This window comes from Eucalyptus grandis, chromosome 3, assembly GCF_016545825.1.
Source record: "Eucalyptus grandis isolate ANBG69807.140 chromosome 3, ASM1654582v1, whole genome shotgun sequence".
NCBI lineage: Eukaryota > Viridiplantae > Streptophyta > Magnoliopsida > Myrtales > Myrtaceae > Eucalyptus > Eucalyptus grandis.
In genome coordinates this window covers 46581997-46602924 of record NC_052614.1, presented here as the reverse complement: position 1 = coordinate 46602924, position 20928 = coordinate 46581997, and the positions used below count along the sequence as shown (strand labels likewise).

The 20928-nt window shown below is 39.5% G+C and overlaps 2 protein-coding genes across 2 annotated transcripts; both read right to left on the bottom strand.

Moving 5' to 3' along the window:
* Positions 1-15: 15 nt before the first annotated feature.
* LOC104439758 (RNA polymerase II C-terminal domain phosphatase-like 4) lies at positions 16-14643 on the bottom strand. Its single transcript, XM_018871045.2, is given in 11 exon segments — positions 16-470; positions 866-904; positions 8157-8342; positions 9084-9233; positions 9236-9375; positions 9553-9666; positions 9669-9732; positions 10468-10583; positions 12219-12223; positions 12457-12536; positions 14446-14643. Coding segments are annotated over 11 exon segments (1404 nt in total). The 3' UTR covers positions 16-158.
* On the bottom strand, positions 4134-6216 carry LOC104437549 (UPF0481 protein At3g47200). The gene is made up of 2 exons (XM_010050516.3): positions 5955-6216; positions 4134-5207 (listed from the first exon to the last, which is right to left on the bottom strand). The coding sequence occupies exons 1-2, from the start codon at positions 6132-6134 to the stop codon at positions 4278-4280; spliced, it is 1110 nt and encodes a 369-aa protein (XP_010048818.3). The 5' UTR covers positions 6135-6216; the 3' UTR covers positions 4134-4277.
* Positions 14644-20928: the final 6285 nt, after the last annotated feature.

The following is a 20928-nucleotide window of genomic DNA, read 5'->3' as shown; positions in this document are numbered from 1 at the left end:
TTACAATTAAAGCTATTCTGCGACCACAGGGAGGCCAGCAAGCAAAACTAGTAGACTCTACATGCATCAGGAATAGAACCAGCTAATGGAATTTATCAAGTCACTAGATAAATCTGACTAAAGGTGCCTTTCTACCCATATCCTTGAATCGATGAATACTAACTACTGGCTTTTTGGTCGACGGAGAAGCTCTCTTCTGGTTGCCTCTTCCAGAAATAGTAGGAAGCTTCAATCCACCGCGGATGGACCAGCGACTTCTTTTCCTTGACAGCCCAACGCGACTTCTCCGTCCCGGCATCCGTCGCAACCACATGGGTCACTGAATCATCGAGGTCCACCGTGCATGTGGCTCCCAACTGCTCCGCCATCTTCCACAGCTGGTGTTGCCTGGCAGGAAAGTGGGTTGGAAACACACGGCTGAAGATGATCTTACAGCCTTCAAGGACTTCCTTGCGAAGCGTCTTCAAAACCTGCTCCAACCAAATGCACAAGATCACACGTCTGAAGTGAAATGACCGGTTCCTTAATCTAGCTGCCGGCTAGACCATCACTTCAGGATGTTCTCAAATAGGGTAGTGCAGGAGAAGTACAGTACAGTAAAGCTCCACAATCTTTCCCTTGTTCATATGCATTTTTTTCAACTGCCTATTTATTCCGATCATAATCACAGCTCCAAAAACCTTGTCCGAGAGAACCTAAGGCATCACTCCAAAAATCTCCCAACTTTTAAGTTAAAATTCCCAAATTCCTAGCCGAAGCAGCATATTCATTTCAACAGAAGTTTCTTTACTTCACTAGGAGTATTGGAAACTAGTAATACAAATTCAGTCATAAATGGTCAGTGAACCATCAGCAAGAAAAATACCTGTCTAACGTCTCTGCCAGCAAGCTCGTCCTCGAGTTCCTGCAGTGCAAAATTTCACACATAAGTAACAGTATTGACTTGGTAATAATCTCAGTTATATATAAAGAACACAGTGCCAGCGCAAGTGCACAGGCCATACAGTCCTCCTAGGACAGGGAATTTGTTGTCTTGCAACAATAAAAACCATAACCACACTAAGGTTACAAAGTTCTTATACAGTTAGAGAAGGGAGCATACATGAAAAAAATATGGTATGGACCCGTTTGAGGACTCCAATAACAGTGGCATGGGCTCCATCACCCTCGTTTTCATCTGTCTCCATCTCAGAAAGTGATTTACAAGAGAATCCAAATTGTTGATAGCTTGAAGCAAAGTAATGATATCTTTCCATCAGTAACAAATTGTCCTTGTGCTTTGTCCATGCCTAAAATAACAGGAGAATTCATATATTTAAAAGGGTAACTCAAAATAACTATAGAGAGATTCCATCATAAGGAACAAATACTCCTCTACCTAGCTAAATTTCCTGCTTCCAAAATTTGGCTTTTTACTTCAAAATCCACATGGTGTTTGGGGCATAAAAAGCCAATGACAATGTCATTAATTGAAGCCAAAAACTAACTGAGAACCCCACGTTTAATTCAGGATTTAAAATTTCAATCAAATAAGAGACATCCAATAGAGCATGAAACATGGGATTGTGACATGTTGTAGGTATATTCATAATCGATTTTCCATGTTGAATTTTCATTTTCATCCCGACTCCCTCCAATCAACTGAGTGAGGTCGAGAAATATGACGATAAAAGACCATGGTAGACTTGATCACATTCAATGATATTTTCAAGTTCGTTACATTATCGAGTTATTCTTTTAGTTGACCGAAGCATAGGACTTATGTAATGTGAGGACCCTCGATAGCGACATGATGTTCTGACGGCAGTGGTTGAAAATTAAAGAAATGAAGTAAAAAATCATGAAAAACTAAAGAATAAATTAAATACTTAATTTCTAATATGGAATGGAAATCAATCGATATTATTAATTTCTCGAATTGAGGTAAAGATTGGATTTCCAACTTAAAGATTGGTTCTTTATGCGGGTGACCCTAATGAATCCATCTTTTAATCTTGAACATTCAAGATAATAATCAAGGGTAAAGTTTAACCTATTCGAATTAAAAGTTATGCCTTGGATGGAAGAACGACAAAGATGGTGGCCCACGGACCAGGACGTCAAAGCGTCAGTGAGCCGGAATGAGGTTTGCTGATAGGTATCCTTCAGCAATGGGGATACTGCCGATGCTCTCACGCCGAGAACCGGCCACGGTGGGGACCAAGGAACGGGGAAAGGAAGCGCCGGCACAAGATGGAGCACCGGTGATGGGAAACTCTGTCTGGTCTGATCACTAGAAGACTTGGCAGCAATCGGACGACGGCTTTGGTTGCACGACGAAGGAACCCCAGAGGAAGAATGACACCGTGACAGAGGAGTCAGCAATGGCGAAGCTCAATCGCGATCTTGACCCAGTAGTCCTCCCTCCATCGACGGGATGAGGATGATTGGCTTGGGATGGAAGGTAGCGCAATGAGGACACGAGAGAGAGAGAGAGTGATATAAGGTCGACAAGTCGGTTGAGAGATACTATGTAAAGTACACAGGTCGACCTTGTAGTAGGGTTTTACCCAACCCTCCACCTTCATCCGCGGGTTCAGCTACTATATTAGTCTACCAATTCCTCAAACACCCCTTATTTGATGCAATGGAGTCTACCCTCCCACCCGAAGGGCTCCCTAATTCTAAAGTATAATTTTTTCTCCCCCACTCTATTCTCAAGATCTCTATGTAATATTGATTTCCAACATTTTTAAAAATTCACTTTCCTAATTTAGAACTCAAGTTCGACCCAAATATATATATATATAAAACTCGGGTTTGACCCTAAAAAAATTTAGAACTCGGGGCATTTTGCCAAAGTGAGGGAACTCTTGAAGGTTTCGATAAGTTTACAGCATTGCTTTTTTTCTTAAGTCCAAGTCCCTTTAGCATATTAGGCCAATTTCCATATAACTTGTGAAATTTATTTAATGTGGATATGTTATTACTAAATGAAAATTGTTCCTAGTGCCTGAATGCGATGCGGTGTTGAATTATGATAGTATTGATAATTTTGTTTAGAGGTAAAATTCAATTCCTAATTTTCTCACTTAGTGGATGGTAAAACTAAAAAACAAAAAATTTCTGAGTGTCAACACAAGAAATAAGGAGCATAAAAATAAAAGGGCAAAGCAATGCGTAATGAATGGACTAAGATCAAACTGACTTTTTGATAGGTTATTGGTCCGTCATTGGTTTGTCCAAAAGTGGCAATGACCCGCCTTTCCAACAGATTCGGTATTTGAAGAATAATTTAATCCCTTCAATGAGAATGATTATCAGAAAATCTCAACCATCGCCTAAATATAGGGAATAATGCTTTTCCTATGAGAGCTCTTTTACCACTAATCCTATACTCAAAGATCACATTTATGGCATTTCCGGTGTAAATTAGCCTCCCCGTTGCATTTGAGACACAAGCTTATGACGAACTGAGACTCCACAGTCATTGACAAACAAGGTTCGGTGCCATGAAGAAAATAATTGTGTTAAATACAAAATTCATCATTGACACACCGCCCAAGATTGAAGGGGAGCATGGAAAAGGTATAAATAGAGATGTAGGGTGCGTTTGGTAATTATTCTATTCCTTATAATAATTTTTTATCATAAATGATTTTTTTTTATTATGTTCGTGAGAATAATTTCTGAACAAAAGAATGCGTTTAATAACTGCACAATTTTTTTATTCTTGGAATAGAAATGTGTTTGATAGGATTCTTAATTTTTTTTTATTTTTTTTATTTTAATACTTTTACTATACTTTTCTCTTTTCTCTTTCTTTTTCCTCTTCCTCCTTCATTGTGGCCAGTCGCTAGTGAGCTCACTAGAGCCTCGGCCTCGTCAAGCTAGAGTGAGCCTCGGCCTCACTAGATTTGGGCGAAGCCGAGCCTTGCCGATGGTTGGGTGAGCATTACGAGGAGAGCCTTGCCCATCCATCAGCGAGGCTCAGCCTCACCAGACCAGGGCAAGGCCAACCTCGCACCACTTGCACACAAAATGTTTTCAGTGTCTTACCCGGTGCTTAAAGAAATCCCAAATGCATATCTTTCATGCCCATTGAACCAAATTATGCACAAGAAAAAGTTCCAAATTGAATTCAACACCACAACAATTGAAATTTTAAAATTTATTAAAAATACAATTTCCATCAAGTAAAGCCACTACGCAACCAAGACGGAGACAAATACAGGACATCAAATGCAAAAAGCCATTAGCTAATAACACCTGCTGTCATAGAATGACAGGCACAAAGCTTAATGCGGCCGATAGTAAGCGTACACCGTGTAAAACGTCTGGAGGAGGGTAAGCAGCAAGAGGATAATGACAGCAAAGAGAGAGAGGCATGTCCACGGACTACTGAAACGTTCGAGGATGAGGCTTCTCCACCAGACGCTGTACTTGCTTCCGTAGTACTGCTCGCAATACTCATTCACCTCCTTGATTTCATTGTACAAGTAGCCCAGATCGAGATCGTAATTGAGCTCTCTACACTTCACAAGCAGTTCCGCCGCCTCGTTTTCGCTTCCCAGGTGATTGATGATCCCGCGCTTGCGGAAGATCTGAATGTCCCTGGGGCTATTGATCAAACTGTCCCAGAACATTAGATAATTCGTGAAGAAGGGCTCGGGGTGTTGGACGCTCATTTCGTACGCAACGAAATTCAAAAGGAGAGAGATGGTATTGTCGTCGATGGACAACTGAGGGACCCGTAGGGTGTTGTGATCAAACTCGATGTCCAGTAAGTCGTGACCCTTCCGCTTCTTGAATTGCATGCCCGCCTCTTGGAGCTCCGATGCGAAGTGTCGGACAAGGCCCCTCATACTGCCATTGGGATTCAACCGCGACTTGACTTCACTCTTTCCCTTCTTGAGGACTTTCTCACTCACCGATTTGAGGAAGGTAGAGCGGAAAACATCGAGCAGATGAGCCTTGGGTTTGTTGGTGTCCAACTTAGATGCAGCATTGTGCTGGGGTAACAGCGGGTCGAAGAAGGTGACTGCGAGTACTTCCAGCGGCACAGCGTGTTGATGATCAATCTTGTTATTCTTGTTGATTAGCTCGTACAGTTTCTCAAGAACGAAGAAAGGTAGTTGGTTCTCAAGCAGTAGGAGGTCGCGTCGAAGGGCTGTTAGAGTCCGGGGGTTGGTGAAAATCGGATCGTACTCAGTTGCCACCCCAGGTGACTGCAAGCAAAAACGACCAATGATGTAAGCTAAAAGGGTAACGGAAGTTAGATTGATGCCTAACTTGGCTTGTGTACGACAAATCAAAATTTCTGTTTCAGAAATAATTTTTCTACTCTAATTTATTTTTGAAATAGAAATCCGTTTGATAAAATTATTTCTCTTTTCTATTTCTAAAATATATTTTTGTTTCGAAATAGGTTTGGAATAGAAATCGAAGTAAAAATTTAATTTTCTATTTTTGAAACAAAAATAAGAAATAAAGTTTATTCTCATCATTCGTCCTGTTATGAACCGGTCATCCATTCGTTGCCATCGACCACCGTCCATTGTTCGCCGTTGGCCACTTGGTTGCCAACCACCTTCCGTCGATTGTTGCCACCCCGGTTGTTGGCCACCATCACCACCATCGGTCGCCGCGCCTATCGGTCGCCATCGTCCAAAATAGAGAAATTTTATGTCATTATTAAACGAATTTCTATTTTTAGAGTATAAATTTTGTACCATTATCAATCATGTATTTTTGCTTAGAAACTCATCTAGAAATAAAAATAGAAAAAATTATTTCTCTTTCATAAATTAATTTCTGGCTAGAATGGTTATCACGCCCTTCTAATGGAAAATTCTTTTGGATCGGTGGGCAAGACAACAAGTTGTAGATAGAGTCATAGACCACAATTAATTTACTCAAAAAAGTTAAAATCTAATAAATGAAGGACATTGTTTAATATTTAAAAACGGCACTACCTGGGGGTTGAAACGCTGGTGGTAAAGACGCAATAGTTCAACCACGAAGCAACCATCAACCACCATCATCTCCACGAATTCCTCGCTGCTTCGGTCATCAAAACTCTCGGAGTAGCAGGCCCTCGTTTTTTGCTCCAATATCTGCATGGCTTCCGCAAGGTGATCCAAAAGCATGCCCATCCGACCGCCATCATCGTGTTCATCACGTTCGCAGCCATCGGACGCTCTCTGCCCCTCGGTTGTCCTCGACACATCTCCGTCCCTTCCCTACGCTCCAACTTGCCTCCCAGAAGGCGCAATAGAAACCGCATCTTGAGATCTCTACCGACTGGGAGATCGCTATGGAAGCTGGGTCGATGGATATGGGATCTCTCTCGATAATAATATATGTCGAAGGGACCGATATCTACCATTTCTCCATGGAATGCGGAATCGTGAACACGACTCCACTTCCCAGGGACTTTACCGATGGTCCATGGACTCTTCGCATCAGGAGCGAGCCCTCCGTCGAGGCAATTCTTGATTTCGACGACCCACTCTGGAGATTGATGGTTGTCGTTATCGCCCAGAGCCATTGTGGAAAGAATGTAAAGCCCCAAAGAAACGGAAATCAAAGGTATGCGTATGAGTCGAGATGAAGCTTTAATTCCTCAAAGACACATATGCAAGCGTTGGAGACATTAAATATTAGTGGGGCTTTTGCTTCAGGCAATGGCAGTCGAGTGTTCAGGCAAGTAAAAGGGGTGGAGGGAGAGGGAGACAGAGGAGGGGCCCCGCGCGCGCACCACTTTACCTAAAGCACAAGAAAGGAACGAAAGATCTTTGCTACAACGAATTCTGCTTACATGCGTGCTGACTTCTTTCAGCAAGAATTATGTTTGCAGTTGAAAATAGGACAGGATGTCAAAGGAAATATACCTGATATATGTTCACACACAAACGGTACCGATAGGGTTAATACATTAAAAATTTCCAAACCGATGACAAATTTATCTTGCACTGATGACAAATCTATCCAAAACTAATTTTTTAATTATTAAAAATTCCAAATTGATACACCCGCGATAAATTTACCTAAAATTATTTTTTTACCATTAAAAATCTCAAATTAATACATCAACGATAAATTTATCCCAAATTAACTTTTTGACTATGAAAAAACCTAAATTTATATACTTGTGACAAATTTAACCCCTGTTAACTTCCATCAAATTTTACCATTAATTTGCTCACGTGGATGACACATAGGGTAATGTGCCAAGTCTACGTGAAAATCCACAAGATTAATGCAAAGAAAAATCTCAAATTTATCACGGTTGTGCCATTAAATTTATCAAAAAAATATCGTTAAATTTGTCACAGATTATATTACCCTAGATGGACATGCCGCATCATCATACTATGTCACAATGTGTCATCCACATCATCTAATTTAGTGGTAAAATTTGACGAAAGTTAATCGAAGGTAAATTTATTACAAACATACCAGTTTAGGATTTTTTATGGTAAAAAAATTCATTTGGGGTTTTTGATGGTAAAAGAAATAGTTTTTGATAAATTTATCACATGTGTACTAGTTTTGAGTTTTTGCCGTCAAAAATTAATTTGAGGTAAATTTATTGCAATGTATTAGTTTGGGGTTTTTAGGATACTAACCATTACCAATAAGACAAAAAAATCTAAGTACTGCAAATTTAATTTGCATGCGATCCCACTTCATCCACCAAAAAATGTACTTATAGAAACCCATTTTAAAAGGCTAAATCAAGAAATTGCTATATTTATTGTAGAAATCCATGCTTCATGGCTTAATTGGAGGATCTTTTCCATGCCATTAAATTTTAATTTGTGTTAATCAGGGTAAAAAATGACGGACAATAACTTTTTCAAATACCTTGTTAACTAGTTATCAATATTTTTATAAAATTATGAACCTTTTAAGTAATTTGCAAATTATCAATTTTCATTTCCATAACTCATGACGCTTCAAATATTTTAATAATCTCAAATGCAATTACCAACCTAAATAAGATTCACTTACCCACTTCTATTAGATAAAATTACCAACTAGTTTTGGGTTATCAACTCTCATTTGAGCGCCTTATCAATGTTTAATTGTGTTTTTTGTTAACTTACATAGATAATAACTCGTTTGAGGACTAAGGTTACAAAGTTCTTATAAAGTTAGAGAAGGGAGCATACATGAAAAAATATGGTATGGACCCGTTTGAGGACTCCAATAACAGTGGCAAGGGCTCCATCACCCTCGCTTTCATCCGTCTCCATCTCAAAAAGTGATCTACAAGAGAATCCAAATTGTTGACAGCTTGAAGCAAAGTAATGATATCTTTCCATCAGTATCAAATTGTCCTTGTGCTTTGTCCATGCCTAAAATAACAGGAGAATTCATATATTTAAAAGGGTGACTCAAAATAACTATAGAGAGATTCCGTCAGAAGGAACAAATACTCCTCTACCTAGCTAAATTTCCTGCTTCCGAAATATGGCTTTTTACTACAAAATCCACATGGTGTTTGGGGCATAAAAAGCCAATGACAATGTCATTTATTGAAGCCAAAAACTAACTGAGAACCCCACGTTTAATTCAGGATTTAAAATTATCAATCAAATCAGAGACAGCCAATACAGCATGAAACATGGGATTGTGACATGTTGTAGGTATATTCTTTGATTTCTTGATAGAACAAAAACACCTGAAAGCATAAGCATTGCTAAATTTACAGAAAAGTAGTAGAGCAGTGGAATCATTCTTCATACAGCCAACCACATGTATGCGAAATTTTCAAACCCAACCCCCCCCAAAAAAAAAAAAAAAAAAAAACAAGAAAGGGAAGCACAACAAAACTGAACAATAATTCTCATGCGACCCGATCCCAAAAATGAAAACAGAGACTAATATTAAACTCCTGACAGAAAGAAAAGGATAATAAACAAGCAAAACAAAACCAAACACTAATAGTGTAAAAACCACATCCAAAATTTACCTTGGGGAATTTAAAAGACAAATCATGATCGCCTTCATTAAAAAAAATAAAATAATAAAATAAAAAAAACTTTGAGAGCAACCATGTAAGAATCTGTTTGGGAGTTATTTTGAAATCCATTTACCTTCTCTGTATCATCTAATATCAGTACATAACTTTCTTGGCCCAGCACTACATCAAGTCCTTTTTGGTGTCTTTGGGTACCATCATCTCGGGAGATCACTCTTTCATGGAAGTACTCTCTTTTGGGGTCAAGTAGCTTAGCCATTTCCAGGGGGCGTAGGATCAATCGCCCATTGTGTACATATACATCTCGAACATTTCACTAGCTTCCTTTAAGAAGGTCCGCACAAAGGGTCTCAACTTGGTCATTGTATGCATATGCTCCAAGATGAAGAGGCTGCCTTTAGAGATGTCTGCCCATTAAATGTAAGAGTAAATCCAACAATCAAGACAGAACCAGGACTTAGAAATGTGCCCAGAATATAAACAAGAAAATAAGACACAAGGAAACTTGTAATATGGCTTGTGGCACCACATAAAACGAAAATTCACAGTCCAAACAGAATCCAAACTGGCACGAAAGGGTATACCTTCCCGAGAATCTACTTTGCCTCTCAGGTGTTCCTCCTCTGAACTAATATGGGCAAGTGAAGTTGAATTAAGGAGTGTATGATCTAAGTCAAGGATCAAGTAAAGCTTTTGTAACGTAGTAAATTTTTCATATCTGTCTTCTGCAATCAAGCAATCTCATCATTAGCAAGCCATAAACCCTGCATATACAAGTACTAATACATCATACCCATCTAAAATAAAAATGGTAAAAGCTAAACATAAATGACAAACCAAAAATCAAACATTTCCTTCTGCAGAAAAGAGAATGTAATGGTCATCCCCTGAGCCATTTCAGAGAAATGAACATCTTGATCCACGATTCAAGATGATTTTACAACTCTAATTGATACATACTTTTCCATCTTGGACCATACTGTCCGACAATGGCAAAACAGAAACTTCTTGCATATAAAATAGCTTCCGAGGTGCTGGACTTATGCTAGTCTGACACAAGTCTGCTCCTTTGATCCTCTAATGGAAAAGAATCACCACTAGATGGCATCCACATTAGCTAATATGGAAAATAAAGAAATTGCTGAATGCTAGTTCTAAGACGGCCCATCCAGAATAGGACATGGCAATCAGTAAAACATAAATTTCATGTTTTAACTAAATTCACAAAGCAAACAAGACATGTGTAAGGGATTAAAGAGCTACTTTTCCATTTAGAATGAGAACCGATTGAAATTAAGCCACAACTTATCATTGTTCATTCATTTCCTAAAAGGAAAGAAAGATATATTACAAGCAAAACACTGCTCAAAATCACTAGTTACCAAACAGTTCAGGAACCCTCCCTTCTTCACCTCGTTCCGACCTCTCTCAAAACTTATAAACTATATAAGATATGTCGAAAAGGCGGAAGCTTTCGACTTTAGGATATGATGTCTTACCTTATGTATATAGCCAGATGTTACACCTGATTTCTCTTCAAGGGATTTGCCACAACGCATGCACATTCCCCCGAAAGAACCAGGATGTGAACAGGAATCCTGCTTTATGGTTGTTTCTGCACATTAGCAAATGCCCGATATTATCTGGTCATCCTAGAGGAAAATAAAAAGTAAAGCAACGAAAGAGGATCAGTGACTAAAAACCAACTGCTAACTCATAATTAAGATTATTCTGTCATTTTAAACTAGAGCTGAACACAGACTTGTGGGTTTCGAGTCAGCAGTTAAAAACTGGATAACTAAAATCAATACTTCCCCTGCTGCCACTTCACAATTGTGCCACTAAGCATGTCAAGGATTCCATCACGTGTCAAAATAAAAGAATAAGCTATCATGCTAAAGGTTAAGCCAAACTAAACCACTCGAGCTCATGACATTCATCCTCTACCTTATTTAATCACCAATTGGATTGTCTGACTGCAGTTAAGAACCTTTACATATGAATAAGAAGGATTGCAGAACTTAGCATATGGCCATTCCTAGAGCAAAAAATTAGACTTACAAGGTAAAACAAGCTTCCTAGTTACACCACGATGAAGAATCTTCCACTGTTCTTCCCCATGGTTACAATTAATGCATTCTAAAGTTAAATATAATGTTGACAGGTCATTAGGCTGCAAGTTCAGCAAACGATGTTCTATTCATCTATATGTATGTGGTCACCTTAATTGTGTATGGGCTCATGCGCACAAGAGCATGTAAGCATATCTCCACGATCATTATAATTCGAATTCAGGCGACCTATTAAACTTAACTCTTCAGGCCCATACATGAAATTGCCAAGCCACTTTTCTTATAAGTAAATGAAAGTGTCAACTGTCGAGTCAATAGTAAGCTAGCATGTTAGAGGTCCTAGTTAATACATTATATCACAAAATTTCTAACTCTTTACGTCCTTCTTAAGATACCTAAGCTAAGAACAGCATCAGACTCATCTCATTCTAAATTAGAAGCAATTTACTAGTATCAACCTGTTTAGAATGTCAATCATAACAAGTTTTTTAGACCTTGGCATAAAAAATACCCAAACATCTATATGAATGAGGGAGATTGATGTGATAAAGGTTGTTCAATCATTAGTCGATTTCTAGTTCAAGAATTTTGTGAATGAGCTTCTGCCTTGAATGCGAAGCTTTGGTTGGTTCTGGAGGAAGAAATGTCCTTTACCTAGCTTTGTCTCAGGCGTAGGCTGTGCTTAGTTCATTTTTAATTTACATACAGGTGTCACTACTTTTTGCCTGTGACATAGGTGTATTAGCTAAAAAATGTGGATAATGCGTGTGGACGGTATCAAGCACGACTCTTTCTTATTGTTAACTTTAATCATGCACAATGTTATGTAATGGAAAGATGCATTTACCTGGTTAGATATATGAAAACAGTAGGAAACTCTATATAGGAAAGTAGAAAGCCCACCGAAGATGGACTCTGCAAATGTATCTTAAGTAGGCTAAGATCAAGAATTTCCTACCCTCTAGAGACCATTGTCACAGGAATAAAAGAAACTGAAATGGATACACATTTAGTCTGGAGGACTTCTTACATACAATTTGTTCTGAATCTACAATTTGTTCTGAATATTCACGTGAAGTTGACCCTCAGGTTCCTCTAAAATTTCCAGTTTCTCTGCCTTGCGCCTCTTTATCCTGGCAACGAACTTGTTAGTTAGAACTCGATGGAAACCAAGGCACCTGCCCTGTCGATAAAATATAGGTATAACGAAAAGATGAAAAAGATCCAATATCACTGAACTCTGACATGGTTGCGCATTCAAATTAAGAGAGCTGATTTCGTGTAGACATAAAATCCAAAAGTTACAGATAGGAGACCAGAAAACTATAGACACCAGAATTGGACAATGCCACGTAACCATTCTAAAATTGGAATAAACTGTTCACTGCAGACATCAAAACTATCATCGGACAATACCTTTCGCTTTCATGATTACTCTCGTTGTCAGTTTCGTCATCAGCCGATGAACCAGATGTACCAGTAGAGCCAGAAGCTAACTGAGCATCGAGGTAGGATGCAAAGTCATCACTGCTAGATGGAGCACCGGTGATGGGAAGCTCCGTCTGGTCTGATCACTGGAAGACTTGGCAGCAATCGGACGACGGCTTGGTCACATGACAAAGGAACCCCAGAGGAAGAATGACGCCATGACAGAGGAGTCGCAGTGGCAAAGCTCAATCGCGATCCACCGACGGGATGAGGATGGTTGGCTTGGGACGGAAGGCAGCGCAATGAGGACGAGAGAGAGAGAGAGAGATACAGAGAGATGTCGAGATAGTGTCTCTCAACCAAGAGTACAAGGCTGACAAGTCGGTTAAGAGAACTGTGCGAAGTACAGGTCGACTTTGCGGTGGGTGTTTCACCCACCCCTCCACCTTCATTGGTGTAGATGATTATTATATCGGCTTATCAATTCCTCAAACATTCCTTATTAGGTGCAATGGAGTCTATTGTTTCACTTGAAGGACTCCCTAATTCTTGAGTAAAATTTTCTCTTTCCCACCCAGAGGGAATATCCTCGATGTTTTACCTCTCATAGTTCTTTTTTTTTTTTTTTTTTGGTCGAATTTTACCTCTCATAATTCAAACGAAACAGTTTTAAGACAAACTCGGGTCCTAAGTATATGAGACTGATGTGTATTGCTTGTGTAAGTGTTTATAAAGAGGATATGAGCCAGAGAGACTCTTGTTTCTATCCGTTTTCTCATTGGTTTTCTTTTATTTTTTGTACCATATTGATTCTCAAGATCTTTAAGGAATATTGCTTTCCAACTTTTTACAACTTTTTAAAAAATTCACTTTCCTATATATATACATGATCCTAAAAAAGTTTAGAACCTGGGGCATTCTACCAAAGTGAGGGAACAATAGGCTTCTCTGAGATTAGATATGCTGGATCTTGAATGTTTCAATAAGTTTATGCCACTACTTCTTTTTCTTAAGTTCGAGTCCATTTAGCATATCGGGCCAATTTCCTATAACCTGTGAAATTTACTTAATGTGGATATGTTATTACTAAATGAAAATTGTTCCTAGCGCTTGAATGTGACGCAGATGTTGAATTATGATAATATAGATAATTTTGTTTAGAGGTAAAATTCAATTCCTAATTTTCAAATGTAATGGATGGTAAAATTAAAAAACCAAAAATTTATGAGTATCAACACAAGAAATACAGAGCATAAAAATAAAAGGGCAAAGCAATGCATAGTGAATGGATTAAGATCAGACTGACTTTTTGATAGGTTATTGGTCCATCATTGGTTGATCAAGGAGTGGCAATGACCCCACTTTCGAAATGATTCGGGATTTGAAGAATAATTCAATCTCTCCAATGAGAATGATTATCATAAAATCTCAACCATCACCTAAGTACTATGGAATAATCCTTTTCCTATAAGAGCTCTTTTACCGCTAATCCTATACTAAAAGATCACATTTATGGCATGTCCAGTGTAAATTAACCTCTCCCATTGCATTTGAGACACAAGCTTAAGATGAACCGAGACTCCTCATTCATTGACAAACAAGGTTCGGTATCATGAAGAAAACAACAATCGTGTTAAATACAAAATTCATCATCGACACACCACCAGAGGTGCTGAAGTCGAGGAACATGCGAACCACCGAAAACGATTGTCGACACATCAAAATAAATAAATGATTTAAATATTTCGGCCCGAGTCATTCCGCAGGGTCGATGCCCAATCTCAATATTTCGGCCCGTTGAGCTTGCGGGAGATGTAGCCCAACCGAGCCCAGCCAGAAGAAAAAGCCCACTTTGAGCACAAATAAAAAAAATGAACCCAAGAAGGGATCGAAATGGGCCCCCAAGAGAGAAAGGCCCATGTTCCCACTCCCCTCCTTTCGTTCCCCTTCAGCTCGCGTGCGAAGCTGAACACGCACGAAGCAGAGAGCTCCGTCAATGGCGCACGGCTCGCGCCGATTCCTTCGAGAAGTTGCTGAGCCGGGGACGTGCGCAACGGAATCAGTTTCTGACCCCTGTGGAGAAGGCACACGCGTCGGCGCTTGCGGAACCGACGGCGGAGAAATTCTCTCCAGGGAGCGATTCTTGGGGGATTTTCTGTTTCTGATATTATCCATTTATAACGCCATGCATCGGAGCTCGGCTCTGCTTCGTGTCTCGGCCAGAAAGGTGAAGCGACTCGCATGTTCCCGTTCGAGATTCCTCCGCCGTCTTTCAGTTTCTGAGACGCGGTTGCCACGCTGTGTTGTGCTCTGTTTCGCAGCCGAAAAGCCTTAGGAAGTAATTGGGCTCTCCTCGATCCTGCTTCTGCATGTGCTTTACGATTCCAGATGTCTCGAGGCTCGGCTCGATCGGTATTGGTATAGTCGAAATGGATGGGATGGATGAGGACGTTGGTCAAATTTTCCTCTAGTGTATTTGGATTCTACATGAAGCTAACTGTCGAGTGATGCTTGCCCTCGCCGTATAGATTAAACTTCAGAAAATAGAAAGATGATCTGCGTAAAATGGGTAGCTAGCTCAATACATGTATTTTGGCATTGTAGGTTTTTGAATGAGTTGTTGAGTTTACAAGGGTGTCATTGCTTCTGCATGTCTATTTCTGAAGTCTTCTTCCACGTCCTTGTAGATCTTCTCCTGCCCCTTCGAACCCGTGTTTTTCCAACCCTGATATTTTTCTTGGCTTGCGCTGACAACATTTGATGCTTGAAGTCATGAATCTGTCGGTTCTGTCTAGACCATGCGTTAAGTGTCCTGTTTTGCTCGAGACTGTTTGCTGCACTGAAGTCGTGGCACCATCATGAGTTGTCGCTCGGTCGCACGATCCATTTTTGGCTGTTGAATTTTCCTTCTTTCTTTTTGTTTCCCGTACAGCTGTTGTGTAGTCTAATCATCTGAAACTTTCTCCTCACAGGTGGTGTCCTTTGTGGCGAGCTGAAGATAATCCTACGTCGTATATATTTTGTGCATAGCTGGTCATTGCATCTAGCAGGTACTGAGTGTTCCTAATCTGATATGGCTAATGGAGTCTGAGAAATGTGGTTGAGACTCATGTGAAATTCATCTCGGTGTAAAAGCTTCATCCATGTTTCAAATGTGTATTGATGCTGTAGTGATGACTTGATGGTGATTCTTTGCCTTGTATGTAAGTAGAAGTTCATTAATCGAGGTGCATGCCACCTATCCGAGGAAATGTCTGAGTGAAATCAGAATTCATGTTCTTTGAAGAAAAGGAGTTCAATAGCAATTTGGTTCAATGTTTTATTTCTCGCAATATGACTGTTGCATTTTCATGTATTTATATGTCCTTTTCCACGATTAACCAAGAGCCATATCTTGTTAGCCCAACTATAACCTAATTTGTCAAAATCATGCTACTTCCGATGATTCATGAATTAATCCACATTGTTCGTCAATCTGACAATTGATACGAAAACTGTATTATGTAATTCTCAAATGACCATGACCAAGACTGACCAATCGAGTCATTGCTCGTGTGATTTGATTCTGCCATCTTTTAACATTGTTGTTGTCTTTCTATTTTCATATTTTATAAGTTGACTATGTATTTTGGCTGTGTATGTGTGGCGACAGGGAATATCGACCTCCTTATTCGTTGTTCTTCGGAGGGACTCTCATTATTTGTTGGCCCTCCGGGTTGAGAGACCCTCCTTATTTATTAGCCGCTACTCATTCCTTATAAAAGGGGCCAGCACCGGTTGATACAAAACAATTGATCCCATCTGATTCAATTTGGAAAAGCAATAAGCCTCGGAATTTGGAATGAAACAATCGAGTGGCTCATCAAACATCATGGAGTTTTCGGTTATGAGGGAAAGGGAGGAAAATCTTGAGTACCTAGAAGCACCGAACCAACTACTCGTGAATGAAAGTAACACCAATGATGAGGTTCAAGAAGCTACCGAAGAATTTATCGATGTAAGGTTGTTATTCTCTTCCTCTTTTATAAATAGATTTTAAATTTTATACAAATTTCTCTCATGGCTATATACCCATTAATTGAGTGCCAATTGATTTTCTTTGTGGTCACATGCAGTGATCTCGATGGTCGATGGCAACATCCAACCGGAGTCGACAAGCAGCCCTTGCATGACGAGCCATCGTGGAATTCCGGCATGACAAGGATCATGGTGGTGAGCAGCATAGTGGGGATGTGGCATGATGATGAGGGTCATGATGGCGAGCAAGTACATGGAGCCACCCGAGGTTGAAGTGGAGCTTGGAGAAGGCATAGATGGAGATCTAGCCAACGGGGGTGCAACATTCCAAAGTGTGCCACAATGTGTAGTTTCATAATGTATTTAAGCAATCTTCGTAAATTCATGTCTTTTTTTATTTCATTATCATTGCTAAAACTTACATAAAATTTCACTTTAGTCCACTTTGGACCATTTTTTGAGATAATTGATCCACTTCAGGCTCTCATTGGAATTTTCCCATAAAGAAGGAATGGGGGTCATCACTTTACAGTGAATATATCACTGAGCTGATATTCGAATTTTAGTCAACACATCAAAATAAATTATTAAAAAAAAAAAGAACCTGGCCCGATTTGTTTTCAGCCCGAGTCATTCGGGGGGCCCATGCCCAATCTCGATATTTTGGCCCATTAAACTAGAAGAAAATTAGCCCATGTTAATTTGAGGAAAGAAAAGCCCAAGTGAGTCTAGCAAAGAACGAAAGCCCACTCAAGAAGGAAATCAAAATGGACCGCCGCTATTATTCATTTCTAACGCCGTGCATCGGAGCTCGGCTCTGCTGTGTTTCTCGGGCTCGCCGGCGCCGATCTTCATCGCCGGTGCACTGAGGGCCAAGAGTTACAGAGTCTTCGCCGGTCAGCGTCGATAATGCTTGAATACGGAATTTTCTCTTGTCGAACCAGGCGCGAGAGGCTTCAAGAGCACTGGTTGACACCGAAAGAAGAATGTAACGATCACCCCCTGAACTATTTCCAGAGAAATGAACATCTCCATCCACAGTTCAAGTTTATTTTACAACTCTTAAGTGATTTATACTTTTCCATGCGGGACTATACTGTTCGGCAATGGCAAAACAGAAACTTCTAGCATAATAAAATGGCTTCCGTGGTGCTAGACTTATATGCTATTCTGACACAAATCTGTTCCCTCTATGGAAATGAATCGCCACTGGATTGCATCCACATTAGCTAAAATGGAAATCAAGAAATTGCTGAATGCTAATTCTAAGCAGGGCTCATCCGGATTAGGACACGGCTCAGTGAAACTTATATTTCGACCCAAAAGAAAAATTCAGTAAAATGTAAACAAACTTGTTTCCTTGTGCAAAGGAAGTTCATGGCGCAAACGCGAAGCTACAAAGAGATTCAAAGTATATTTCCTCAGTCAAGTCCTTTTAAACAGCATTTTGGCTTGGAGACAATTTCCTGAAAGAAAAACTTCACTCAGACACTTCGTCAAAAGTATACTTTTTGTCTGAGAAGCATTCCAGGAAAGTTATGAAGTATAATCTGTTGGAGAAATCTTCTTGAAGTGTTTTGAAGTTGACAAAACGTTTCTATCGGTCTAGTCCGAAGGCTTGCGGACTCTCTGTTCAAAGTCCGAAGACCTCCGGACAGCCAGACTCAAGACTCAAAGTCTATCCTCATTGACAGATCTCTAATCCGTTGTAGAAAGGTTATCCGAACTGGATGTTCCGTTGAGGATTTAACCTTATCAACTGGAGAAGATCTCGTGGCTGGAGAAGACATAACGAGTCCTTTGATTGATCGAAGATTGACTCGATAAATTGAAGATTCGGTGATTGCCTAAATATTATTGGAAGGTTCTGCTTATGGAAACCGAGATCCTAATTGTATGGGCGAACAGGATTGATGGGCTATCAACACGTTCCTTTAATAGCTTGGACAATCTTCCTAATTGATTCCGTCCAACGGGTAGATTGGAGGAATTCCTTTGGTAAGTGCCAACGGGTATGATGGCATAAATGAGTATATAAGGAAGATTGTCTTAGTTGTTCAAGGTGTGCGCGATAGAAGAATTCCAAAGTCTGAAACTCTTTTTTGTTTAGACAAATCCTTTGAGCGAATACTTGTATACGAAAGAGAGTCTATATTTGTGAGAAATCTTGAGGAGGTGTGGTAGAACATCTACACTGTGGAATCAAGGCAAAGCTGTGTTGTAACCTCTCTCTTGTTCATAGTGGAATCCAGCCAATAGGCTGTCAGTGAAGAAGAGTGGACGTAGGCTTGATATAAGCCGAACCACTATAAACCGCGTGTTCAATTTTCTCTTCTCTCGCCTTACTTTGATTATCGTTTCCTCCAACTGTCTAGTATTGTGCAATTGATTGAGAAAAATTCTTTATATACCTATTCACCCCCTCTAGGTACTCATACTAGCAATATCAATTGGTATCGAGCCTCGTGTACTTACTTTATTTGAAGTGTTTTACTTCGTAGTAAAAGATCCATGGCTAGTATGCTAGCACCGGGGCTGATGGAAGGGCAAAGCAATACCAGACCACCCTACTTTGATGGAAAGGATTACAACATCCGGAAGAACAAGATGAAAGCTTTCCTTCGATCAAATGATCCTCTGGAATGGGACGTTGTAGAAAAGGAATTACTCCTACCACTTTGCATCAGTCTCGAAAGAGGAAAAGAATGATGAAATGATGAAACCAAACGGAATGTCGCAGGAAGAAATAATCAAGAGACAAACACTCGATGCAAAAGCAATTTACTCCTTATATTGTGTTTTATCACCAACTGAATACAATAGAATATCTTCTTGTGGTACAACAAAAGAAGTTTGGGACAGATGCATATCACTTATGAAGGAACAGGATCGAGTGAAGGAAACAAGAATCAACATTCTTCTTGGTCAATACGAAGCCTTGAGAATGAAACCGGGAGAATCTATATCGACATGTTTAGTCGTTTCGAGATATTGTGAATGGTCTTGAAAATCAATGTCAACCAACTGCTGATCCCATGAAGGTAAACAAGCTACTTTGCGTGGACTCTCCGAGGATTGGAATCACATAAAGACTTCGATAAGAGAGACGCAAAGAATTATGCCACTATCTCGTCGACGAGCTAATTGGAACTCTTGATCTTATGAAGTGGAACGGATCAATGAAGATGAAGATCCAAGAAGGTAAGAAATCCATTGCGTTAAAATCAAATGATGATTCTGATGATACAGATTCTGAAGATGATGTGGACGATGAGGAGCTTGCTCTCATGATAAGAAGATTCAGAAAACTGAATAGAAAAGGAAGAAGGTTCAACTCAAAGAAACAAAGCTTTCAAAGACAGCAGACCAAGTCTGTTGATGATGAGGAACCAAACAAAGACGTAGTACGCTTTGAATGTAAGAAAAAGAGACACATCGTACCCAACCGTCCTCTTCGAAGAAGAAGAGAGGAAAAGCTGAAAAATTTCGAAAAGCTCTCAAAGCCGAAACACGGAGTGATACGAGTGTGAAGAAAGTGATAATGAATATGCCAATCTATGTCGATGGCACAATCGGACTCGGACTGGATCGACTCGGACAAAGAATTTGAGGCAAGTAATTTTAAAATTCCTGTCAAAGTTTCTAAATATATTGATGAATTATGTTTTAGTCTTAAGACTTCTCGCAAAAGAATTTCCGAACTGAAAAATGAAAACTCGGCTCTAAAACAAAAGGAAAATGTTTTAGTAGAAAGAGTTAAAAGTCTAGACTTGACTGTTTCCAATCTTAAAGAAAATGAAGATTATCTTTCAAAAGAAAATGTCTTTTTAAAAACAGACTTATCAAATATATCAAAGAAATTTTCAATAGGGTCTGAAAAACTTGAGAAAATTCTTTCAGCACAAAGACCTTACTTCAATAAGTCCGGTCTAGGTATGTCAGAAGAAACAATTCCCCGATTGATTTTCCTAAAGTAAAAGAAAGAATTAAGAAAAGACTCTCGAGAAAGGTTTACAAAAATCACTTCAAGAAAGTTTTTGTAAAATCTGTAGGTAGAAATGCTCTAAAATGTTCAAAATGCAACAGTCCGGATCACTTTGAAAAAGAGTGTCCTATGATTTGGAAACCCGTTAAGAGAATATGGGCTAATACTGCTTATGTTACTAACACCAAAGGACCCAAGAAAGTTTGGATACCAAAGAAAGCTTGAGACTCTTTTTAAAATGCAGGTCACCGTCAAGAAAAAGGTAAAGTGGTATATTGACAGTGGATGCTCAAGACACATGACAGGAGACTCAAATTGTTTTATAAAGATTGCTCAAGTAAATGGTGGAAAAGTTTCATTTGGAGGAAACAAAGAAAGGGAGTATTGTGGGATTTGGAACTGTGAAAATTGGAAATCTCACAATAAGTAATGTTTCCTTAGTGGAAGGACTCAATTAC

Bases quoted from the DNA above. Each gene is read 5' to 3' on its own strand.
- LOC104437549 (XM_010050516.3), bottom strand. From the start codon at position 6,134: ATGGGCATGCTTTTGGATCACCTTGCGGAAGCCATGCAGATATTGGAG. The intron at 5,208-5,954 runs GTAGTGCCGTTT...TTTTGCTTGCAG, and splicing joins ACCAGCGTTTCAACCCCCAG to TCACCTGGGGTGGCAACTGA.